At 44.1% G+C, this 21,065-nt stretch overlaps 1 protein-coding gene across 1 annotated transcript in view; it reads right to left on the bottom strand.

The window, feature by feature from the left end:
- Positions 1 to 2,759: 2,759 nt before the first annotated feature.
- The window catches only part of map1b (microtubule-associated protein 1B), a 154,690-nt gene continuing 136,384 nt past the window's right edge, over positions 2,760 to 21,065 (bottom strand). The window contains exons 6-7 of the mRNA XM_038805420.1: positions 16,186 to 16,424; positions 2,760 to 9,151 (exon numbers count right to left, since the gene is read on the bottom strand). Coding sequence (XP_038661348.1) covers positions 8,996 to 9,151; positions 16,186 to 16,424 — 395 coding nt within the window. The 3' untranslated portion in view covers positions 2,760 to 8,995. The remainder of the gene's footprint in view (positions 9,152 to 16,185; positions 16,425 to 21,065) is intronic.

Below are 21,065 nucleotides of genomic sequence, written 5' to 3'. Positions count from 1 at the left end.
CCTGGACTGTATGAGTGGAATTCTCCGGCTGTTCCCGCCAGTGGAATTCTCTGATCCTGCTGGCAACGCGTCCCCACTGTGGGTTGACCGACGCCGTGGGTTGGCTTCAATGAGGATTCCCAGGTAATTCTCAGGACCAGGGAATCTCACTGCCAGCGAATGGCACGCTATCTCCCACCACCAAGAAACACGCAGCTGGGAGCCTGGAGAATCCTGCCCCCCTGTCTTTCCACCATTATTTTCAGCAGATTTCTAGGTTTGTTCACTTTCCCAGCACCTTGTCATTTGTTTCTTCTTTCTTCCAGTTGATCCTTTCCATTCTCCAAACTCACATTTCAAAGCTATTGAGCAGGTTAGGGCGTGATCGAATGGCCTCATCGCGCCCAACTCGGTGACGCGACCAGGCCGTTAAATCTCGTGAAAGACCTCTTGCGAGATTTGCGACACTCGGAACACCTCACCAGATTTAACGAGATCTTGCAGGACGTTCCGATCCGGATCTCGTCCGCGCCAGCCAATGTGACACAAACAAGACATAATTATGAACTATTTTTGATTGATGTTAACCAAGGCAATTTAACCTTCTTCTTCCATAGAATTATTTATATTATTTTTATTATATTCACTAGAACAGGCAGACTGGGCCTCGGGTGAATATTTCATGTGAAAGATGGCACATGTAATCACTACCCCTTCAGTCCCATACTGAAATGTCAGTCTAGATTGTGTCTTCAAATTGTGGAGTGTAGTTTGATGCTGCAACATTCTGACTTAGAGGCGAGGGTGCTATCAAATTAACTAAAATATACCTGATTTTGCATTGGTAATGATGGCAAACCTGTCAGCATTGACTGTCATTCCTCTGCTGAAAATGACAGCACCTCTCGTGTCCGCACATGTGCAAAATAATGCAGGAATCCAGAAGTAGCTGACACTGATTGTATGCATCACTAAATGTATGCTGTTGAGCTGCAATGGACAAGAAGTTCCACTCAGCATCCTCACTTGTCCTGTAAGAAGTCTTACAACACCAGGTTAAAGTCTAACAGGTTTATTTGATGTTTATTTTGAATCACTCACCTGAGGAAGGAGCTACGCTCTGAAAGCTAGTGATTCGAAACAAACCTGGTATTGTAAGGCTTCTTACTGTGCTCACCCCAGTCCAACGCCGGCATCTCCACATCATCACTTGTCTTGGGAAGCTAATTTCAAACTTTTGGAATGTCAAATGACTTCATAAGATAAAAATTCCACAATTTTAAGAATTATTTCCTAAGTGTGTTTATCTTTATTTTAGCTTCCATCTTAGTCCAGTCATAATTGCAGTATCTGAAATTTTAATCTCAAAATGAAGGATATTAAGTGTTTTTAACATTTTGGTTTGCGATAATATTATTATGCACTGTTATACACTGCACTGTTATTGGCTGCTTATCTGCATGGTTACATCACTGCTGCTGCACGCCAAGATATCCCCTTGATGCCAGACTTCAACTGGCGTCAGGAAAGAGGAAAGTGACATAGATCACTAAATCTTTGTGGGTAGCTTTCTTCGAGGTCAATCATGAGCATCATTGCTTCACTGCTGCTAGGAAAATCCAGGCCATTAATACAGAACTGTTGTACAAAGTGAGTGAATGTCCCAAAAAAGAATCTCAAATTGCATACTATTCCATGGATGAGCTCACCACCAGTGATCTGAATGGGGTTAGAATAATTTGTTCCAAATTCTGGCCACTCGATCTCACTCCCAGCCTGAATTTCCTGCTCCTCTATAAAGAAGTTAATAATCTCAGCTTCCATTGTTTTCAAATGTCATCACTTAATGGATTAGAGTGCAGTACATCCTGCAGTGTTTTATTTCTGTATATTCTATTTAGAATCATCAACGTTTACCATACAGAAGACTATTCAACCCATTGCATTACCTCTCTGCTGTCTCTCCATACCTTCTGCGCCAGGCATTTCTGGATTCTCTTTGTAAAAGGTGCATTGACCTCTTCGTCATCTACCTCCAGCCACACAACCACCTTCCCAAGGGCCTCCCATCCATTGACTCTGTCTGTGTCTCCCGCTGCCTCGGGAAAGCGGGCAGCATAATCAAAGACCACTCCCATCCAGTGTATTCTCTCCTCCAACCTTTTCCATTGGGCAGAAGATACAAAAGACTGAGAACAAGCACTAACAGATTCAAATACAGCTTCTTCCCCACTGCTATGAGACCTGAATGACTCTCTTATGGACTGAACTAATCTCTCCACACATCTTCTCTACTGTGTCGCACTACAGTCTGTATGCCTCACTTGATGTCTGTATCTCTGTATTTACATTGTGTGTCTATCATATGTCGTATATTTTTCTTGTATGGTACGATCTGACTGGACTGTACGCTGAACAATAATTTTCACTGTACCTCGGTACATGTGACAATAAATCTATAATCTAAACCTAAATTTAGGGATTGGCAATAAAAAAGCTGGACTGGCCAGTGATGCCCACCTCCTGAGAAAGCATTTAAAAAAGCATTAACTTGCTCTGTGCAGAATTTTCTCACCTTTCTCTGTGACAATTTTAAATTGTCGACCTTCCCATTGCTGATTCCCATTGAAATACCCTTCCCTATACACCCTAGCAAAGCCCTTGTACAAAATCCCCATTAAAATAATGGTAGACTGGGACAGAAAGTGGGAAATATAATTGTCTGATACTTATTGCACATTGCACAAACATTGCTGGGGAAAAAAATAACCATAACTCAATTGTCGGACTTCATTTTATTGTGGATTTTAATTTAATTGTTCCCTTTACATCAAATACTCCAGTGGCAGGGGATATTGCACACAATATCTGAAAAGCACTACATAATACTTTCACTGAAAACTAAGTTCTACATTAGATATGACTGGATAGAATTTTGCAGGATTATAAGACATAAATACCATACACAGCTGCAGTTTGACACATAAAACATTGTTCAGATAATGGGAGGATTGTGAGTTGCTGCTCAGCCAGCAGTAAGGCTGGTGCTTTCCATATTTGGAAGATAAAACTGCATGCAAGTGTTTAAGCAGATTTTTGTTTTAATATTCGCAGTCTATTCATTTTTACAAGTCATCAATAGAACTTTTGAGTTAAGGATGAGAGTAAATTTGGACAGTCACAAGATTGGTTGCAGTCACTTACCCGGGCATTAGGCATTAACAGTTTTTGGTCACTATTACTTTGTAATGTCACAAACATCCCATAAACAGCATCACTTCAATAAATCAGCTGACGTATCATCAGGTCACAGCTACGCAATGTGATGTCACACATATAATTCAACTTTTGCAATGAGATTTGCTTTAAAAACACGCTCGGAACCGCAAACACGCATTCATTCTGATCTCGAAAAGTGAGCAATTCCCTCGCCGCAGTTGCTATCCCAATTTTAATGTACTCAATTTTATTTTTATTAAAACAAACTCCACAACATATACCCGTTTGATCCACAGTCTACCATAACGGGGACATGATTGTAGTAAGGTGGAAATGAGTTGCACTGCAAACTTTTAAACGTGCAAGTGGATTGTGAACAAATGTTTCATCAGAATCCAGTACATTAGTTTTGCTACAGTATACAAATCTGGAAGAAAATTAACTATGGCAGGCTATCAGTGGATTGTCTATTTCAAAAAATGGTTGGTTGTCGGGATGTAACATGTTCAAACCCACTTAGTTATGGCAATTCATCATGGCTAGCTCTTTGATCCTCAAAGTCCTTGGGAACCATCAGAAATACGTACACAATCATTTTCACCTTACTGACATTGTGAGTTTGAAGGCTTTTAAAAATACCACACAGAGAAAGAAAACATACAACACATTGTTAAACTCAAATAGACTCATTCATAGAATCGATTCCGGAGATTCCATGCGTCCACGTCACCAAGTTTGACTTCATACCTAGTTCCTTTTAACATTGACATTTATTACCATAGTGCAATCTTACAATTACACAGCAATGATTTTTCCAACTCAGAAAATTATCTTTTTGTCTGCAGGAAATGTAAACATGAAACAGGAAACAAACAGGGGTGCAATCAGCAAATACAACTTGTTTATTTATTTTTACAAAAAGCAAACTTTGACTATTTGAGCTTCACCTGCTTCCATATTTGTTGCCACTACCCTCATTCCATGCTTTGTTACTGCATTTTAATCTCTTCTCTAAAAGCTAGGTTTTGATGTTTTATTTTTATAATGAAAAAATGGTTCCTACTAAATATTCTATCGCTTTTCAGAAGAAATGAATGGGGAAAATAAATGCCAGTGGAAAGGGCTTGTGGAAAGCTAAGCTTTAAAAGTACAACAATGCATTTGAAGAACTGCACCCCCTTTCAAAAAGCATGTACCTAGAAAAACCTTTGTACCACACTGTGCGCTTCTGCACCTTGCTCTGGGCAAATTACATGCCTCTTCAACCAGTACCATTTGAGAATTTGTAAAGACACACTCAAAGGACTTATTCAAAGGAACTTGAAACGAGTCTCCACAAATATTTTACACAGAGACACCAATAAAACAGCATGCCACATACACATTCTCTCAACACTCATTCAATAATAACACAACTCTCTACTCGAGGTTTCATTATGGTTCCAAAGAAGGGTAGGGAAGGGCAATTTATCTGAAACAGTCATAACAAACTCCTTTTCCAGAAATACATGAATTGTTACAGCTTATCTTACAGTATTCAACCATTGGTTCTATACGAGAATCATGCAGCAAAGGCAGGCCATTCAGCCTATCAAGCCTGTACTGATCATTTAAAGAGCTACCCAATTAGAAACGTTTTTTTTAAAAAACAAACTCAGTAACTTTGATTTTACAGTTTGTCATTTAAAGTTACTGGTATCAAGAAGCTGCAGTGGCAAAACCAAGACTGCCACATATTTTGTGTTTTGTGTTAAGAATGTTACCCTGTATGAAGAACCAAATAATTTACTTCAATCACCACCACCTTCTTAAGGCCAATTCGGGATGGACAATAAATGCTGGCCTGGTCTAGCCCTCATCCCCGTGAAAGAATACTTCAAAACAACTTGTGAATTTAGCTATTTTTGTATTTCTCCATGATTCCAGAAGTAAAGACTAGTCAGAAATGTAAAGGGCACAAGGAAAGAAGAAGGTAGTGTGGTGTCACATTTGGACCTTTGTAAGATGGCTGATTCACCCTTGCCACTCCCACCAACTATCTGCTCCCAGCCTCTATTCCACCACTCTTGAGCCAACTGGTCGAAGATGTGCAAAAGTGGTCTAGGGCTTCATTCATTAAAAAAAAATCAGAGACTTCACTTGGCCCTTTGCCCTGACAATGTGGCTAACAATAAGACCACAGTGTGTACAAGCTGAAATCTGTCACCTTGTATATAGTACATCAGAGGAACATTACAGAGCAACACCACATAGCTTCAATCAGCAGCAATGTTGTGCAACTCAGACAAGCCGAGTACAAAGTAAATGATCACTGCCTTTTTAAACTCCTACATAATTATAATTCGGGCGAGGCCATCCTTTAAAAGAAAAGGCTTTAATTTAGCCAGCATTTAACCATACAGGTACAAAACAAACACCTTTCAAGTATCTAAAATTTACTTGAAGTTTTGGCATTAATTGCAGAAGCTAAAGTTAAAAAAGGTGTTTTTTTTAATTAAATAACGAAAACAAATAATTTAAAACCATGTGCTTCAGTAATCCTTCTTAAATAACCTACTTGAAAATATATCTTCAAATAAAATACCACAGTAACAAAACTTTATAATACAAATGTAATATTGCATAAGTTCAGTGGCTGAAGCAACATGATAAACTTGACTCTAATGAAGCCTGCCCACATTAGGAAAGCTGTATACAAAAACAGTGCAAACATAATGGTGCTTTCATTTTCTGTTAAAACAACTTTGCATCACACTTTGTTCATATAAAGTATTTAAAAAATAAAGTAATCAGCTTTTTAAAAAAAAAGTACTATACAAAAATGAGGTCATATCTGTGGGGAAGCAGCTGCTGAAGTTTGCCTCTGATAAAGTTACAATCAGCGGGGTCAAAGGTCATCTAATTCCAGGCTAAGGCTCATTACCAAGATCCAACAGTGGATATTTTTGGACCACAATGGAGAAGGAAGTTAAATCCTAAGATATGAAGGGTTATGAAAAATGTCAATAAATTCTCACTGTCCTCATGTATTTCTTTTTCTGTTCAATCATTCTGTGTTGGGGCAGAAATCCCATCCCGTAAATAGAGCAATGATCCACTTTTGTAAATAACAACCCCTATCGGTATTCTGGCAGGCATACACAACATCATCCTGCTCTTCACCAAAGTAGCTGGAGGCCATAATATTTAAATCCCAATCAAAAATCTCAAAGAATCCAACATCTGATTGAGACATGATATCACAATCTAAGGTAGTTTCTGATCCTGCACATTTAGCTGGAGATGGATATGTGCAAGTATTTCAGCCAAGAAACTGCTGTCACATTTCATATAAAACAAAAGTACATCCTTGTCACATCGATGTACACAGTATTCTGCTCTCAACTATTAGGATTTTTAGCTGTGAAACTGCAAGCCTTAGAATAGTAAGCTAACAAGAATGCATCAAAACTAGCAGAAAATAATGGACTTCAGATTATCATTCATGCTGCACATTCACATCTCATGTAGCATTGAGTTTTATACTATGCTACCATTTATCAGATTTACTACTGTGGATCTCAATGTATCTCATTGATACATTTAAGCATTTGTTAACCTGCATTTCTCCAAAAATTAATTTCCCCTATTTCAACAAACCAAACAGATTTACCAAAATATACACCAAATACATTCTCAACACAAAAATATAGTATTCAAAAATATATGAGCTTCCTTGCCAATTTTCCTAGGAAAGCAGAAACAAAATTATGATTAAGTTTTTAGAGAGGGTATCCGCAATCAATCGTCTTTGATGCCTAAATAGCTTATGTGAATCCCAATTATATTGCTGAAAAATCCTCAGAACCTTCATTGCAAGTATCTATTTCACTGATGAACTTGCAGTAAACTATTTGAAAAAACTTTGATTTGAAATAGCTTTAATTTTTCCTGCATTACTTTAGTCTCCAATCATTATCGTCATCCACACACACACACATTTTACCTTTGTGAAAGGTACAGGTTGACCTCTGAAAATTCTCCCAATATTTCCAATAGTGCCATGTGCCGTCTCTATTTCGGAACCCCATTAAATTGTTAGTTTATTAGTTCATTCAATTATTTGCTCAAGAGCACGCAGCACACTTTTTTTTTAACTAAAAGAAAGTGAAAAAGAATTCTTAAGTGCTTCCCAGGGTATGGCAGTACACTTCCTCACTTTTCAAATCATGAGTGAAGTAGTGGTCTAAAGAAATGTGCTCAACACTTCAAAATCCCTTACAATGACACAAAACTGCAATTCTGTTCACCACACAGTCTGACACACTTAGACTTGCACCTGTACCAGTTGCGTCTTATGTGTGGTTTCAAGGTAAAACAGGTTTTACAATTATAAACGCTTTGAGAAGACATTCCAAAATATTTTTCCACTGTTGGATCTTTTTCAAAGACGAATTAAGACAAAATTAATTCAAATTTGGACTGCACACCATTAACTGGCATTACACCAGTAATTACCAGACCTAGTCAAACTTGGATGTAATGTTAAACTACAAGGATCATTAATAAGGTTCTCCCAAAGGTTAGAACCATAAAGTCAATAGTTTGGCTAGTTACAAGAACGAGCACCCTTTCTGCCCCAGTCAACATAATGCGCCCAGCTAGTGAACCTTTATTGACTTATTTTGGCTAAAAAAATAATTAATTCGTGCAAAAAGAGTAGAGGCTACTTATGAATAACATGTTACATAACCAAAAAGAAAGAAAACTTCCTGCATACTTGGAGTGATTTTTCTCCATATTCCAATTCCATCTGATCCTGTGCTTGCTTAAAAAAACCCCAACTATTTTTGGAAAAAAAATATACATCACATTTGAACATCTGCCATGACTGGCCTCAAGGAAATTGTGGTGTCGCACACACACAAACATGCCCACGCACACCCACGCACATCCACACACATCACAGCACAAACTCAAAACTACTGTCCTATACTGATCTTCACGACTGATCTGTTGTCTGCCTCATACACTTCCCATTTTAAAAAAGTGCAACCTAGATCACAATACATTCAAGTCACTGTCTAAGGCAAAATGACTAGTATGTGTACTCCCAACTCCTTTGGTTTCTGCTTAAGTATATTAGCTGTCATTTTTTTTAAGCATGCAGTTTTATCAAGGCTTAATGGCAATATGCCATGTTCAAATGCAGAATTAAATCTGTCCAGAAGCTGGTACACAGGAAACATGCCTTAGTTAAATATCTCTGCATATTTATGGGACGGGGGTGGGTGGATGGGCTGGTTATGTGAATAGGGTTCAAAATACTCGTGAGTTTAGTACATGTTGCATTACCACATGGAGTTGTATACTGCCTTGCACAGCACTGTAGTCATTAAAAAGCTAAATATCACACTTTTTAAAACTATTGTTGTGATGATCTGTTGACATGTAAAAGTTCTGTTCCCACAGGTAAGAATCATGTAACTTTCTTTCACTAAATCAGTTTCTTCCAAAAACAGAAATCCTGAACCAGGATCAACCACACCACAAACGTAATGGATTCGGAGCTTGGCTGATTCAAGTATTTTAAACCCTGTTGTTACTTTTCTTTAGGAATACGAAAGTTTTGCCTTAGCATAGGAACTAAATAATCTGGAAAGTGTTACACGCTAGTGACCTGTATAACAAATCTATTGTACAATATTCAGCAGACATCGATTTACATCTGCTTTTCCTCCTGTTTTTTTTTAAATTTCCATTTGAGTGCTTCCCCTTAGACAACTGGCTGAATGTTCTGGTTTTATAAGACTCCTAGTTACAATTCAATCTTGCACGCCGGGAACGATTCATCTTGCATGACGACAGTGCTGCTACTTGCAAGTACCATGATGTTGAGGTCCTGTTGCTTCTCATGAGTTTGCTGGTACCATTCCCGCATGACTTCGGAGTCATGGGTTGGGATCAGAGTAACCTATAATCCAACACAAAACCATGGTGAAATTCTGACCCATCTACAAAACAATCAGAGCCACAGTTGCTCAGAATTCCATTAATCATTGATACGAGGATAGTTAGACCCATGAAACAAGTTGCCCGGTGGTGTAGAGACTGCTGACCCTTTGCAAACACTGAAAAGAACTGAACCAATAGTCATAGGGGACTCTATAGTCAGGGGCACAGATAGGCACTTCTGTGGACATGAAAGAGACTCCAGGATGGTATGTTGCCTCCCTGGTGCCAGGGTCCAGGATGTCTCAGAATGGGTAGCGGGCATCCTGAAAGGGGGGGGGGGGGGGGGGGGGGGGGGGGCAAACAGGCAGAGTCGTTGTACATATTGGTACTAACGACATAGGCAGGAAGGGGCATGAGGTCCTGCAACAGGAGTTCAGGGAGCTAGGCAGGAAGTTAAAAGACAGGACCTCTAGGGTTGTAATCTCGGGATTACTCCCTGTGCCACATGCCAGTGAGGCTAGAAATAGGAAGATAGAGCAGCTAAATACGTGGCTAAACAGCTGGTGTAGGAGGGAGGGTTTCCATTATCTGGACCATTGGGAGCTCGTCCTGGCAGGTGCGAACTGTATAATAAGGACGGGTTGCATCTAAACTGGAGAGGCATAAATATCCTGGCCGCGAGGTTTGCTAGTGTCACACGGGAGGGTTTAAACTAGTATGGCAGGGGGGTGGGTACTGGAGCAATAGGTCAGAACGTGAAAAAACTGAGGGTGACCTCGGGAATAGGGCCAGTATGGCTCTGAGGAAGAGCAGACAGGGAAATATTGCTGAAAACAGCAGGACTCGTGGCCTGAAGTGCATATGTTTTAATGCAAGAAGTATAACAGGTAAGGCAGATGAACTTAGAGCTTGGATTAATACTTGCAATGATGATGTTGCCATTACAGAGACCTGGTTGACGGAAGGACAGAAGTGGCAGCTAAACATTCCAGGATTTAGATGTTTCAGGCGGGATAGAGGGGGATGTAAAAGGGGTGGAGGAGTTGCGCTACTGGTTAGGCAGAATATCTGAGGACACCTCAGAGGGCAGTGAGGCTATATGGGTAGAGATCAGGAATAAGAAGGGTGCAGTCACAATGTTGGGGGTTTACTACAGGCCACCCAACAGACAGCGGGAGATAGAGGAGCAGATAGGTAGACAGATTTTGGAAAGGAGTAAAAGCAACAGAGTTGTTGTGATGGAGAGTTTGTAGGGAGCATCCAGGAGGGCTTCTTAAATCAATATGTAGATAGTCCAACTAGGGAAGGGGCTGTACTGGACCTGGCATTGGGAAATGAGCCTGGCCAGGTGGTAGAAGTTTCAGTTGGGGAGCATTTCGGGAACAGTGACCACAATTCAGTAAGTTTTAAAGTGCTGGTGGACAAGGATAAGAGTGGTTCTAGGGTGACTGTGCTAAATTGGGGGAAGGCTAATTATAACAATATTAGGCGGGAACTGAAGAACATAGATTAGGGGCGGATGTTTGAGGGTAAATCAGCATCTGACATGTGGGAAGCTTTCAAATGTCAGTTGAAAGGAATTCAGGACCGGCATGTTCCTGTGCAGAAGAAGGATAAATACGGCAAATTTCAGGAACCTTGGATAACGAGAGATATTGTAGGCCTCGTCAAAAAGAAAAAGGAGGCATTTGTCAGGGCGAGAAGGTTGGGAACAGATGAAGCCTGTGTGGAATATAAGAAAAGTAGGAAGGAACTTTAGCAAGGAGTCAGGAGGGCTAAAAGGGGTCACAAAAAGTCATCGGCAAATAGGTTAAGGAAAATCCCAAGGCTTTTTACACGTACATGAAAATCAAGAGGGTAGCCAGGGAAAGGGTTGGCCCACTGAAGGACTTGCGAGGGAATCTATGTGTGGAGCCAGAGGAAATGGGCAAGGTACTAAATGAATACTTTGCAACAGTATTCACCAAAGAGAAGGAGTTGGTGGATGTTGAGACTGAAGAAGGGTGTGTAGATAGCCTGGGGCACATTGAGATCCAAAAAGACGAGGTGCGGCACGGTAGCATAGTGGTTAGCACAATTGCTTCACAGCTCCAGGGTCCCAGGTTCGATTCCCGGCTTGGATCACTGTCTGTGCGGAGTCTGCACTTTCTCCCTGTGTGTGCGTGGGTTTCCTCCGGGTGCTCTGGTTTCCTCCCACAGTCCAAAGATGTGCAGGTTAGGTGGATTGGCTATGCTAAATTGCCTTTAGTGTTGGGTGGGGTTACTGGGTTATGGGGATAGGGTGGGGGTGTGGGCTTTAGGAAGGGTGCTCTTTCCAAGAGCCGGTGCAAACTTGATGGGCCGAATGGCCTCCTTCTGCACTGTAAATTCTATGTACCTGTTGTGTGATGGGCGTCTTGAAAAATATTACGGTGAATAAGTCCCCAGGGCCTGATGGGATCTACTCCAGAATACTGAAGGAGGCTCGAGAGGAAATTGCTGAGGCCTTGACAGAAATCTTTGGATCTTCGCTGTCTTCAGGTGATGTCCCGGAGGACTGGAAAATAGCCAATGTTGTTCCTTTGTTTAAGAAGGGTAGCTAGGATAATCCAGGGAACTACAGACCGGTGAGCCTTACGTCAGTGGTAGGGAAATTACTGGAGAGAATTCTTCGAGACAGGATCTACTCCCATTTGGGAGCAAGTGGACATCTTAGCGAGAGGCAGCACGGTTTTGTGAAGGGGAGGTCGTGTCTCACTAACTTGATAGAGTTTTTCGAGGAGGTTACAAAGATGATTGATGCAGGTAGAGCAGTGGATGTTGTTTATATGGACATCAGTAAGGTCTTTGACAAGGTTCCCCATGGCAGACTGGTACAAAAGGTGAAATCACACGGGTTCAGGGGTGAGCTGGCAAGATGGATACAGAACTGGCTAGGTCATGGAAGGCAGAGAATAGCAATGGAAGGGTGCTTCTCTGATTGGTGGGCTGTGCCGAGTGGTGTTCCACAGGGATCAGTGCTAGGACCGTTGCTGTTCGTAGTATATATAAATGATTTGGAGGAAAATGTAACTGGTCTGATTAGTAAGTTTACAGACGACACAAAGGTTGGTGGAATTGCGGATAGTGATGTGGACTGTCAGAGGATACAGCAGGATTTAGGTCATTTGGAGACTTGGGCGGAGAGATGGCAGGGGGAGTTTAATCCGAACAAATGTGAGGTAATGCATTTTGGAAGGTCTAATGCAGGTAGGGAATATACAGTGAATGGTAGAACCTTCAAGAATATTGACAGTCAATGAGATCTAGGTGTACAGGTCCACAGGTCACTGAAAGGGGCAACATAGGTGGAGAAGGTAGTCAAGAAGGCATATGCATGTTTGCCTTCATTGGCCGGGGCATTGAGTAGAAAAATTGGCAAGTCATGTTGCAGCTGTATAGAACCCTAGGCCACACTTGGAGTATAGTGTTCAATTCTGGTCGCTACACTAACAGAGGATGTGGAGGCATTAGAGAGGGTGCAGAAGAGATTTACCAGGATGTTGCCTGGTATGGAGGGCATTAGCTATGAGGAGAGGTTGAATAAACTCGGTTTGTTCTCACTGGAGGCTGAGGGGCGACCTGATAGAGGTCTACAAAATTATGAGGGGCATAGACAGAGTGGATAGTCAGAGGCTTTTTCCCAGGGTAGCGGGGTCAATTACTAGGGGGCATAGGTTTAAGGTGCAAGGGGCAAGGTTTAGAGGAAATGTACGAGGCAGGTTTTTTTACACAGAGGGTAGTGGGTGTCTGGAACTCGCTGCTGGAGGAGGTGGTGGAAGCAGGGACGATAGTGACATTTAAGAGGCATCTTGACAAATACATGAATAGGATGGGAATAGAGGGATACAGACCCCGGGAGTGTAGAAGATTTTAGTTTAGACGGGCAGCATGGTCGGCACAGGCTTGGAGGGCTGAAGGGTCTGTTCCTGTGCTGTACTTTTCTTTGCTCTTTGTTCTTTGAACCAGCTCCCAGCTGGGGCAGAATTTGTACCTTAGAAAACGCAGCTCAAATACCAGCTAATATAAGCAAATACAACTTGCATTCATACAGCAGGGCTAATGTAGTAAAAGATCCCGGGCACTATACAGGAGCGACTTTCAAACAACGTTTAAACTGAACCGTATAAAGAAATATTAGGGCAGATGACCAAAGGTTTGGTGAAAGTAGTAAGTTTAGGATCTAGGCAGCTGAAGGGATGATTGCTAATGGTGAAGCAAAAGGATGCTCTTCAGGCCAGCATTGGACAAGTGCAGAGATTTGAGATTATCGGACTGGATTACAGAGATAAGGAGGGGCACGAACATGGGAGAGATTTGGAAACAAGGTTAAAGATTTCAAATTTGAGGTGTTGATGAACTGAGAACCAATGTGGATCAGTGAGCACAGCGGTGATCAGTGCCCCAGGCCTAGGGTAAGTTAAGGTACAGGCAGCAGGGTATAGGATGAGCTGAACATTACAGGAAGTGTAAGGTGGGAGGCCAGCCCGAGTCAATGTGGTCTCCTGGACCAGTTTAATTGCCTAAAGGGATTAGCGGTACATTTTTCATTGGGAAAACCACCTGCTGGTTTTATGTACCTGCCAGCATTCACACCTGCCTGTGGGAGAGCATAAAACCCAGTTGCTAAGTCGAAGAGGGAACCAAGATGCTTAAAGACAATTTTAGCAAGGTTCCAAGCTTTCTTCGCCTCCCCCTACAGGATAAGGTAATGTCTAAAATCTCCCCCTGAGGGGGTTGGGGAGGGGAGGGCTCGGAGATATACAAGGAATTGATGGAGTGGCAAGGGGTCCTAATCAGGGAGGTGAAGAGTTGGGAGGGGAGCTGGAAGTCGGACTATGGGAAATGGCCTTGAAGAGAGTCAATTCATCCTCATCGTGTGCCAGGCTTAGCCTGATCCAGTTCAAGGTGGTTCATAGGGCCCACATGACGGTGGCCCGGATTAGTAGGTTTTTCGAGAAAGTGGAGGACAGGTGCGGACAGTGTGGGGGAAGCCTGTTGAATCATGTACATATGTTCTGGGCAGTGTCTGAAATTGAGGGGATTCTGGCAGGGATTTGCGGACGTCATGTCAGAGGCCCTGGAAGGGAGGGTGACTCCGAGTCCAGAAGTGACAATATTTGGGGTATCGGAAGTTCCGAGGGACCAGGGTGATAGGAAGGCGATGTTCTGGTCTTCCCCTCCCAGGTGGCCCGGAGACGGATTTTGCTGGGATGGAGGGACTTGGAGTCTCCAAAGCCAGGAGTGTGGGTCAGCGACATGGAAGGGTTTCTCAGGCTGGAAAAGATTAAGTTCACCTTGAGAGGTTCAACTCAGGGGTTTGCTCGGAGGTGTCAGCCATTCATCGACTTCTTTAAGGAAAACTGAACGTCAGCGGAAAGAGGGGAGAGAAAATGGGAGGCATGGCAATGTAAAATAGAGTCAGGGAATCTAATACACAGGTAGTTAGGAGCTAGGATGGGAGTGTAGTATGTTATTGTGATGTGGTTGCATGCGTTGGCCCGCTAGGTTGTTTAGAATGTTAATTTGTTAAATTTGTTAAACTGTAGAAAATTACAAATGCTTCAATAAAATATTTTCTAAAAAAAAAAGATAATTTTAGCAATGAAATTAGGAGTTCCATCTGAGGTCACACTGATGCTCCACATCTGGAATATTGTATACAGAATTGGTCTCCTTATCTAAGGAAAGATGGAAATGCATTAGGAACAGCTCAGAGTAGTATTACGAGACAAATTCCAGGAATAGATGGGTTATTTTATGAGGAAAGATTGGAGTGATTAGGTTTGTATCCACTAGAGTTTAGAAGAGTAAGAAGTGACTTGATCAAAATCTTTAAGATATTGGCAGGGTAGATGTGGAGTGGACGTTTCCTCTAGTGGGGCAATATAGAACCAGGTGCCCCTTTTTAAAAAATTCCGGAGCATAACAGTCAGTTTGGCAAACAGGGCGAGCCTCGATTTCAGCCGGGCGTCCGATAGTGATCCACGTTGCCGGCGTCACGGGCAGGGAAACCAGTCCACTGTCTTTGTTCCAAGCATCAATTAGCATTTCACTTGTTACATTAGCCTTCTAAATAATCTGATTTCATTAGTCCCACAACTGTTGGAGGATACAAAGGATTACAATCAGTCCCATCATGCCAAGGAGCCCAGGTAAGTATGGAATTAGTAGTCATGTGAAAACCTACCAACCCCACAGTGGTGATGGGGTCAGAGGCCTGGTTCAAGAGGTCAAGGGTGAGGGTTGGGGCCTCTGTTAGTCTCGGGGGTGCACAATGGAGGTCGCTCCATGTCTTGCCTGACACCAGTTTGGGGATCTAAAACTCCTGTGCTTCCTGCAAGGCGTGGGACGCTCCCTGTTATGGGTAAAACACTTCAATAGGTAGAAGGGTTGTTGAGCTGCCTCCCTCGCCTCTGTAGAATCTCACACGGGTTGGGGCGGGTGCACAGTCAGTGGGAAGACCACCTGCTGATTTTATGTGCCGACCAGCCGTCAAACCGACCAGCAGGAGAGTGTAAAATCCAACCCTATATTACTTAAGTCAAAGAGGGAATCAAGATCCTTACAGATCATTTTAGCAATGAAATTAGGAGTTCAATCTAAGGATGCAGTGATGCTATCCAATAACAGGAGATGAAGAAGGATTATAAAGTTACAGGAATTGAAAGGAATAAGATTTTATTGCTTCATTGAAGGGTATGCAAGAAATCAAGCTGTAGCGATTCAGCCATTACACTGGAAGAAGACAGCGGAGGAGGATTAATAGCCCATCAGCCAGCAGTGATGTTCATTGGAATGCTACTGCTGGAGGTGCCTGGATGTATTGATTAGAACACCTGTATTCTCTTTAGCTTATCGGCAGTAACATTAATGGAAAAATTGAATTATGTGGTTTGCAAGTAAAACTGGAAAACATTATGAACATATTATTCAACGGAAAATGGTAAAAAACAGTAGAAGAACATTGAAAGAAAGAACACTAAGAAGAACACTTCAAAAAAAATCACTGAAAGAAAGAGTTAATGGCCTTACCTGCATGTTACTACCCCATTGAGACTTGCCCTCCAGGAGAGCATCCAACACAGCCCTGCTTGGCTCCTCAGCTGCATGGTCATTTCCACTCACTACATAGTAGGAAGATCTCACTCGCTTGAAAAACTCTGCATCCACAGTCTTGGCACTGCAGTGATTTGGAATGTATACCAGGTCAAGGTACACGGGAGGTCCTGGGGGCACCGATGGCATGCCTGCTGCCTTACTGCCGCTGGAAGCTTAAACAGAAAGGATTCAACATTTCACGATAATGGCATTGCAAATACTGATTCCCCAACAAAGAGAAAGTCAATTCAAAATGTTGTTCCACACGCACTAATTTATTGACAATACTGAAATCAAACACTTTTTCATCCCAATTTTCCCATGCTGCTCCTGGAGGCAGAGATTCATATTAGGTATATTTCTGCTGGCACTGGTAGCCCAAAAGTACTGTGGACAAGTGATTTGTCAAACCCTAGTCAGTGCTCATTGGTAATGTCATTGTGTGGGTGGAGCTGGGCTGTGGCAGTGAGGTTTGTTTTACTTTCACTTTCAGATTTGGCAGCTGTGGACGCAGACATGAACAGAAGTGTTTTGGCCTGTCTCTCTCTATTTTCATTTTAAATATCTGTTCCAGTAAAAAAATAGCTACCTGCTGCTTTGGTGACTTATAAGATATCGTTTGCTTTCCGGAAGGGTTTAAACCTGCTGGTGAGACGGGGTAAGAATCTCAGGGAAAGCCAGTCTCATTCAAGTGAGAATGCAGTGTTGGGCCACGCCCTTGAAAAGTGGTTTTTGGTTTATGGGATTTTGTTTTTGAATTGGAACAGTTAAGGGGAAATTCATTAAGTGGTACACATAGATTACTGTAGCTGGGGGTGTATTTATGTTTGTAATTGCTAAACATTCTTGCTGTGTATTTATATGAATGTTAACTAAGTTCTTAGAATAAAGCTTATTTTGATTATAGTGTCTAGGAAGACGGGCAAATCACACTTCAAGTGAAGGCTCTTATGCTCATCCGAGCCAAATTTAAAAAAATAAATAAATTTAGAGTACTCAATTATTTTTTTCTCAATTAAGGGGCAATTTAGGGTGGCCAATCCACCTAACCTGCACATCTTTGGGTTCTGGGGGTGAGACCCACGCAGACACGGGGAGAATGTGCAAACTCCACACGGACAGTGACCCAGGGTCGGGATTCGAAACCGGGGCTTCAGCCCCGTAGTCCCAGTGCTAACCACTGTGCCACGTGCTGCCCATCCTAGCCAAATTCAATATAAACGTTGTAGGTCAGGTGAACTCCATCATACACGTTGGAGTTTTTAAAAGCAAATCACTGCGGATGCTAATTTTAGCTCTTTTCTCTCCCTACAGATGCTGCCAGGCCTGCTGAAATTTTCCAGCATTTTTTCTTTGGTTGAAGTTTTAACACCCTGGCCCATAATAGTAGACTATTCAACCACTGGTGGCTTAAACTATCCTTGACGACGTCTACACTCAATTCTGTAAAGCTTTGTCTCGGGTGGTGTGGGGAATCACAATCCTAGTAATTCACACTGTGTTATATTGTATGTGTTGTGTCTCTGTAAGCTCGGTATACGAGCATTTGCGCGGCTCTGCCCATAGGGGGAGATGAGGAGTTTGTACTGGGCTCCACCCGTGGCTCTGCCCATGGCTCCTCCCCCTAACTGGAAGTATAAAGATCTGCAGTTGTGAGCCTGCTGCCAGTTCATCTCGTCGCACACAGACTCAGTTGTAAGACTATTAAAACCACTGTTCACTTCCAACCACGTGTCTTGTGAATTGATGGTCACATCAATTTAATAGTCTTAGGAAACTGGAAGAAAACGAGTATGGAATCAGCCCTCAAACCTAATCGACTAGAACTCGACCCGCAGGCTGCAGAGGCGAAAGAAATCTTTCAACACTGGCTCAGATGTTTTAAGGCCTACCTGGCTGAATCAAGCACATCAGAAACTACAGCGGAGCAGAAACTCAGTCTACTGCACGCAAGGGTGAGGCACCGTATCTCTACTCAACTTAACAGTATTACCTCGTATATGGAGGCCCTAGCCATGCTCTATCGAATGTACGTGAAGCCCATCAACGAGGTCAACGCACGCCACAATTTTACGACCCGCTGCCAGCGCACCGCGGAGTCGTTGGATGAATTCCTGCGGGATTTAAAAGCTTTAGCTCGGGACTGTAATTACCAAGCTGTATCAGCCGAACAGCAGATGGAGCTCGCTGTCAGAGATGTGTACGTGGCAGGACTCGGTTGCTTGAAAAAGGGGCCCAGAACTTGGAGGACACTGTAGAATTGGCTACTACCATGGAGGTCTCGTTCCGCAGCCTCAACTCGTTCCCCGCGGACCAAGCGACCCATCCTGGGCCCCCGACCAGCGACTGCCCCAGACCTGCGACGCGCGACCACCCACCCACTACGCAGCCCCAGTGTGCCATTTTTGCGGACAGCCCCAGCACTCATGGCTGCACTGCCCGGCCCGCAATGCAACCTGCAGCAGCTGTGGTCGCAAAGGACACTCTGCCCGGGTATGTTCGCTCCCTATCTTCCCTGCACGGCAAACTATCTCCCTCGCTTCGGGCTCTCACTCTGTTCACCTCCAAGGGCGCACCGACGCGACCCTAACGATCCAGGGCACTAGCTACTCGAATTTCCAGCTATAGGCAATCCCTGAACTCTGCGCCCCACTCTTACTGGGACGCGACTTCCAGTGCAACCTCAAAAGTCTCACACTCAGCTTAGGCGAGCCCTTGCCCCACTCACTATCTGCAGCCTCGCTATGCTAAAAATCGACCCCCCTCCACTCTTTGCCAATCTCACACCGGACTGCAAACCCGTAGCCACTCACAGCAGGCGATATAGCCTGCAGGACAGGGTGTTTATCAGAACCGAGGTCCATAGGCTTCTACGTGAGGGGATCATAGAGGCCAGTAATAGCTCCTGGAGAGCTCAGGTGGTGGTCATCAAGACCGGGGAAAAATTCCGAATGGTAGTGGACTATAGCCAGACCATTAATCAGTTCACGCTCCTCGATGCGTACCCCCTCCCCAGGATTGCAGACATGGTGAATCAGGTCACCCATTATAAAGTCTCCACGGTGGATCTGAAGTCTGCATACCACCAGCTCCCAATCCGCCCGGAAGACCGCCACTACACGGCGTTCGAGGCCGACGGCCGCCTCTTCCACTTCCTCTGGGTTCCCTTTGGCGTCACGAATGGGGTCTCGGTGTTCCAACGAGCAATGGACCGAATGGTGGACCAGTACGGGCTGCGGGCCACGTTTCCGTACTTGGACAACGTCACCACCTGCGGCCATGATCAGCAGGACCATGACGCTAACCTCCATCGATTTCTCCAGACTGCCCAGAAACTCAACCTCACGTATAACACGGAGAAATGCGTTTTCCGCACGACCAGGCTAGCCATCCTCGGCTATGTCGTGGAAAACGGAGTTCTGGGCCCCGACCCGGACCGTATGCACCCCCTCTTACAACTGCCTCTCCATCATTGTCCCAGGGCCCTCAAAAGGTGCCTGGGGTTTTTCTCATATTATGCCCAGTGGGTCCCTCAGCATGCGGACAAAGCCCGCCCACTATTTAAGGCCACACTCTTTCCTCTGTCAGATGAGGCACGCCAGGCCTTCACCAGCATCAAGGAGGACTCGCCAAAGTGGCCATGCGGGCGGTGGATGAATCCGTCCCTTTCCAGGTAGAGAGCGATGCCTCAGAGGTCGCTCTCGCAGCCACACTAAATCAGGCAGGGAGACCAGTTGCCTTTTTCTCCCGAACCCTCTCCGCTTCGGAACTTCGACACTCCTTGGTCGAAAAGAAAGCACAAGCCATCGTGGAAGCTATACGTCACTGGAGGAACTACCTCGCAGGTAGGAGGTTCAGCCTCATCACCGACCAAAGATTGGTTGCCTTTATGTTTGACAACTCACGAAGAGGCAAAATTAAAAACGATAAGATCCTACGGTGGAGGATCGAACTCTCCACCTACAAGTACGATATCATGTACCGACCGGGGAAGCTCAACGAGCCCCCAGATGCCCTGTCCCGCGGCACGTGCGCCAGTGCGCAAGACGACCGCCTGAAAGCTATCCACAATGACCTCTGCCACCCGGGGGTCACCCGGCTCGCCCACTACGTCAAAGCCCAAAATCTGCCTTTCTCCACCGAGAAGGTAAAAGCCATCACCAGGGATTGACCGATCTGTGCGGAGTGCAAACCACACTTCTATAGACCAGACAAGGCCCACCTGGTAAAGGCCTCCCGGCCCTTTGAACGCCTGAGCATCGATTTCAAAGGGCCACTCCCCTCGACCAATCGGAATGTGTACTTCCTAAACGTCATAGACGGGTTCTCCCGCTTCCCCTTTGCTATCCCGTGCCCCGATATGATCTCCCACACAGTCATTAGGGCCTTGCATAGCATCTTCACCCTGTTTGGTTTCTCCAGCTATGTACACAGCGACAGGGGTTTGTACTTTATGAGCGACGAGCTGCGTCAGTACCTGCTCGACAAGGGCATCGCCTCGAGCAGGACTACCAGCTACAACCTCAGGGGGAACGGGCAGGTGGAGAGGGAGAACGCGACGGTCTGGAAGACCTTCCTACTGAGCCTCTGGTCCAGGAATCTCCCGACCTCCCATTGGCAGGAGGTCCTCCCCGACTATGCTATTAGGTCCCTCCTATGTACTGCCACCAATCAGACCCCTCACGAGCCGCTATTTGTTTTTTCCAGGGGCACTACCACGTGGGTTTCGCTCCCAGCATGGTTGAAGACACCGGGCCCGGTTCTCCTCCGGAAGCATGTCCGGACTCACAAAACTGACCCACTCGTAGAGAGAG

The sequence above is a fragment of the Scyliorhinus canicula genome, chromosome 8, assembly GCF_902713615.1.
Source record: "Scyliorhinus canicula chromosome 8, sScyCan1.1, whole genome shotgun sequence".
Taxonomy (NCBI): Eukaryota; Metazoa; Chordata; class Chondrichthyes; order Carcharhiniformes; family Scyliorhinidae; genus Scyliorhinus; species Scyliorhinus canicula.
The sequence above is the reverse complement of the archived record's forward strand: the minus strand, read 5'-3'. Positions and strand labels throughout refer to the sequence as shown.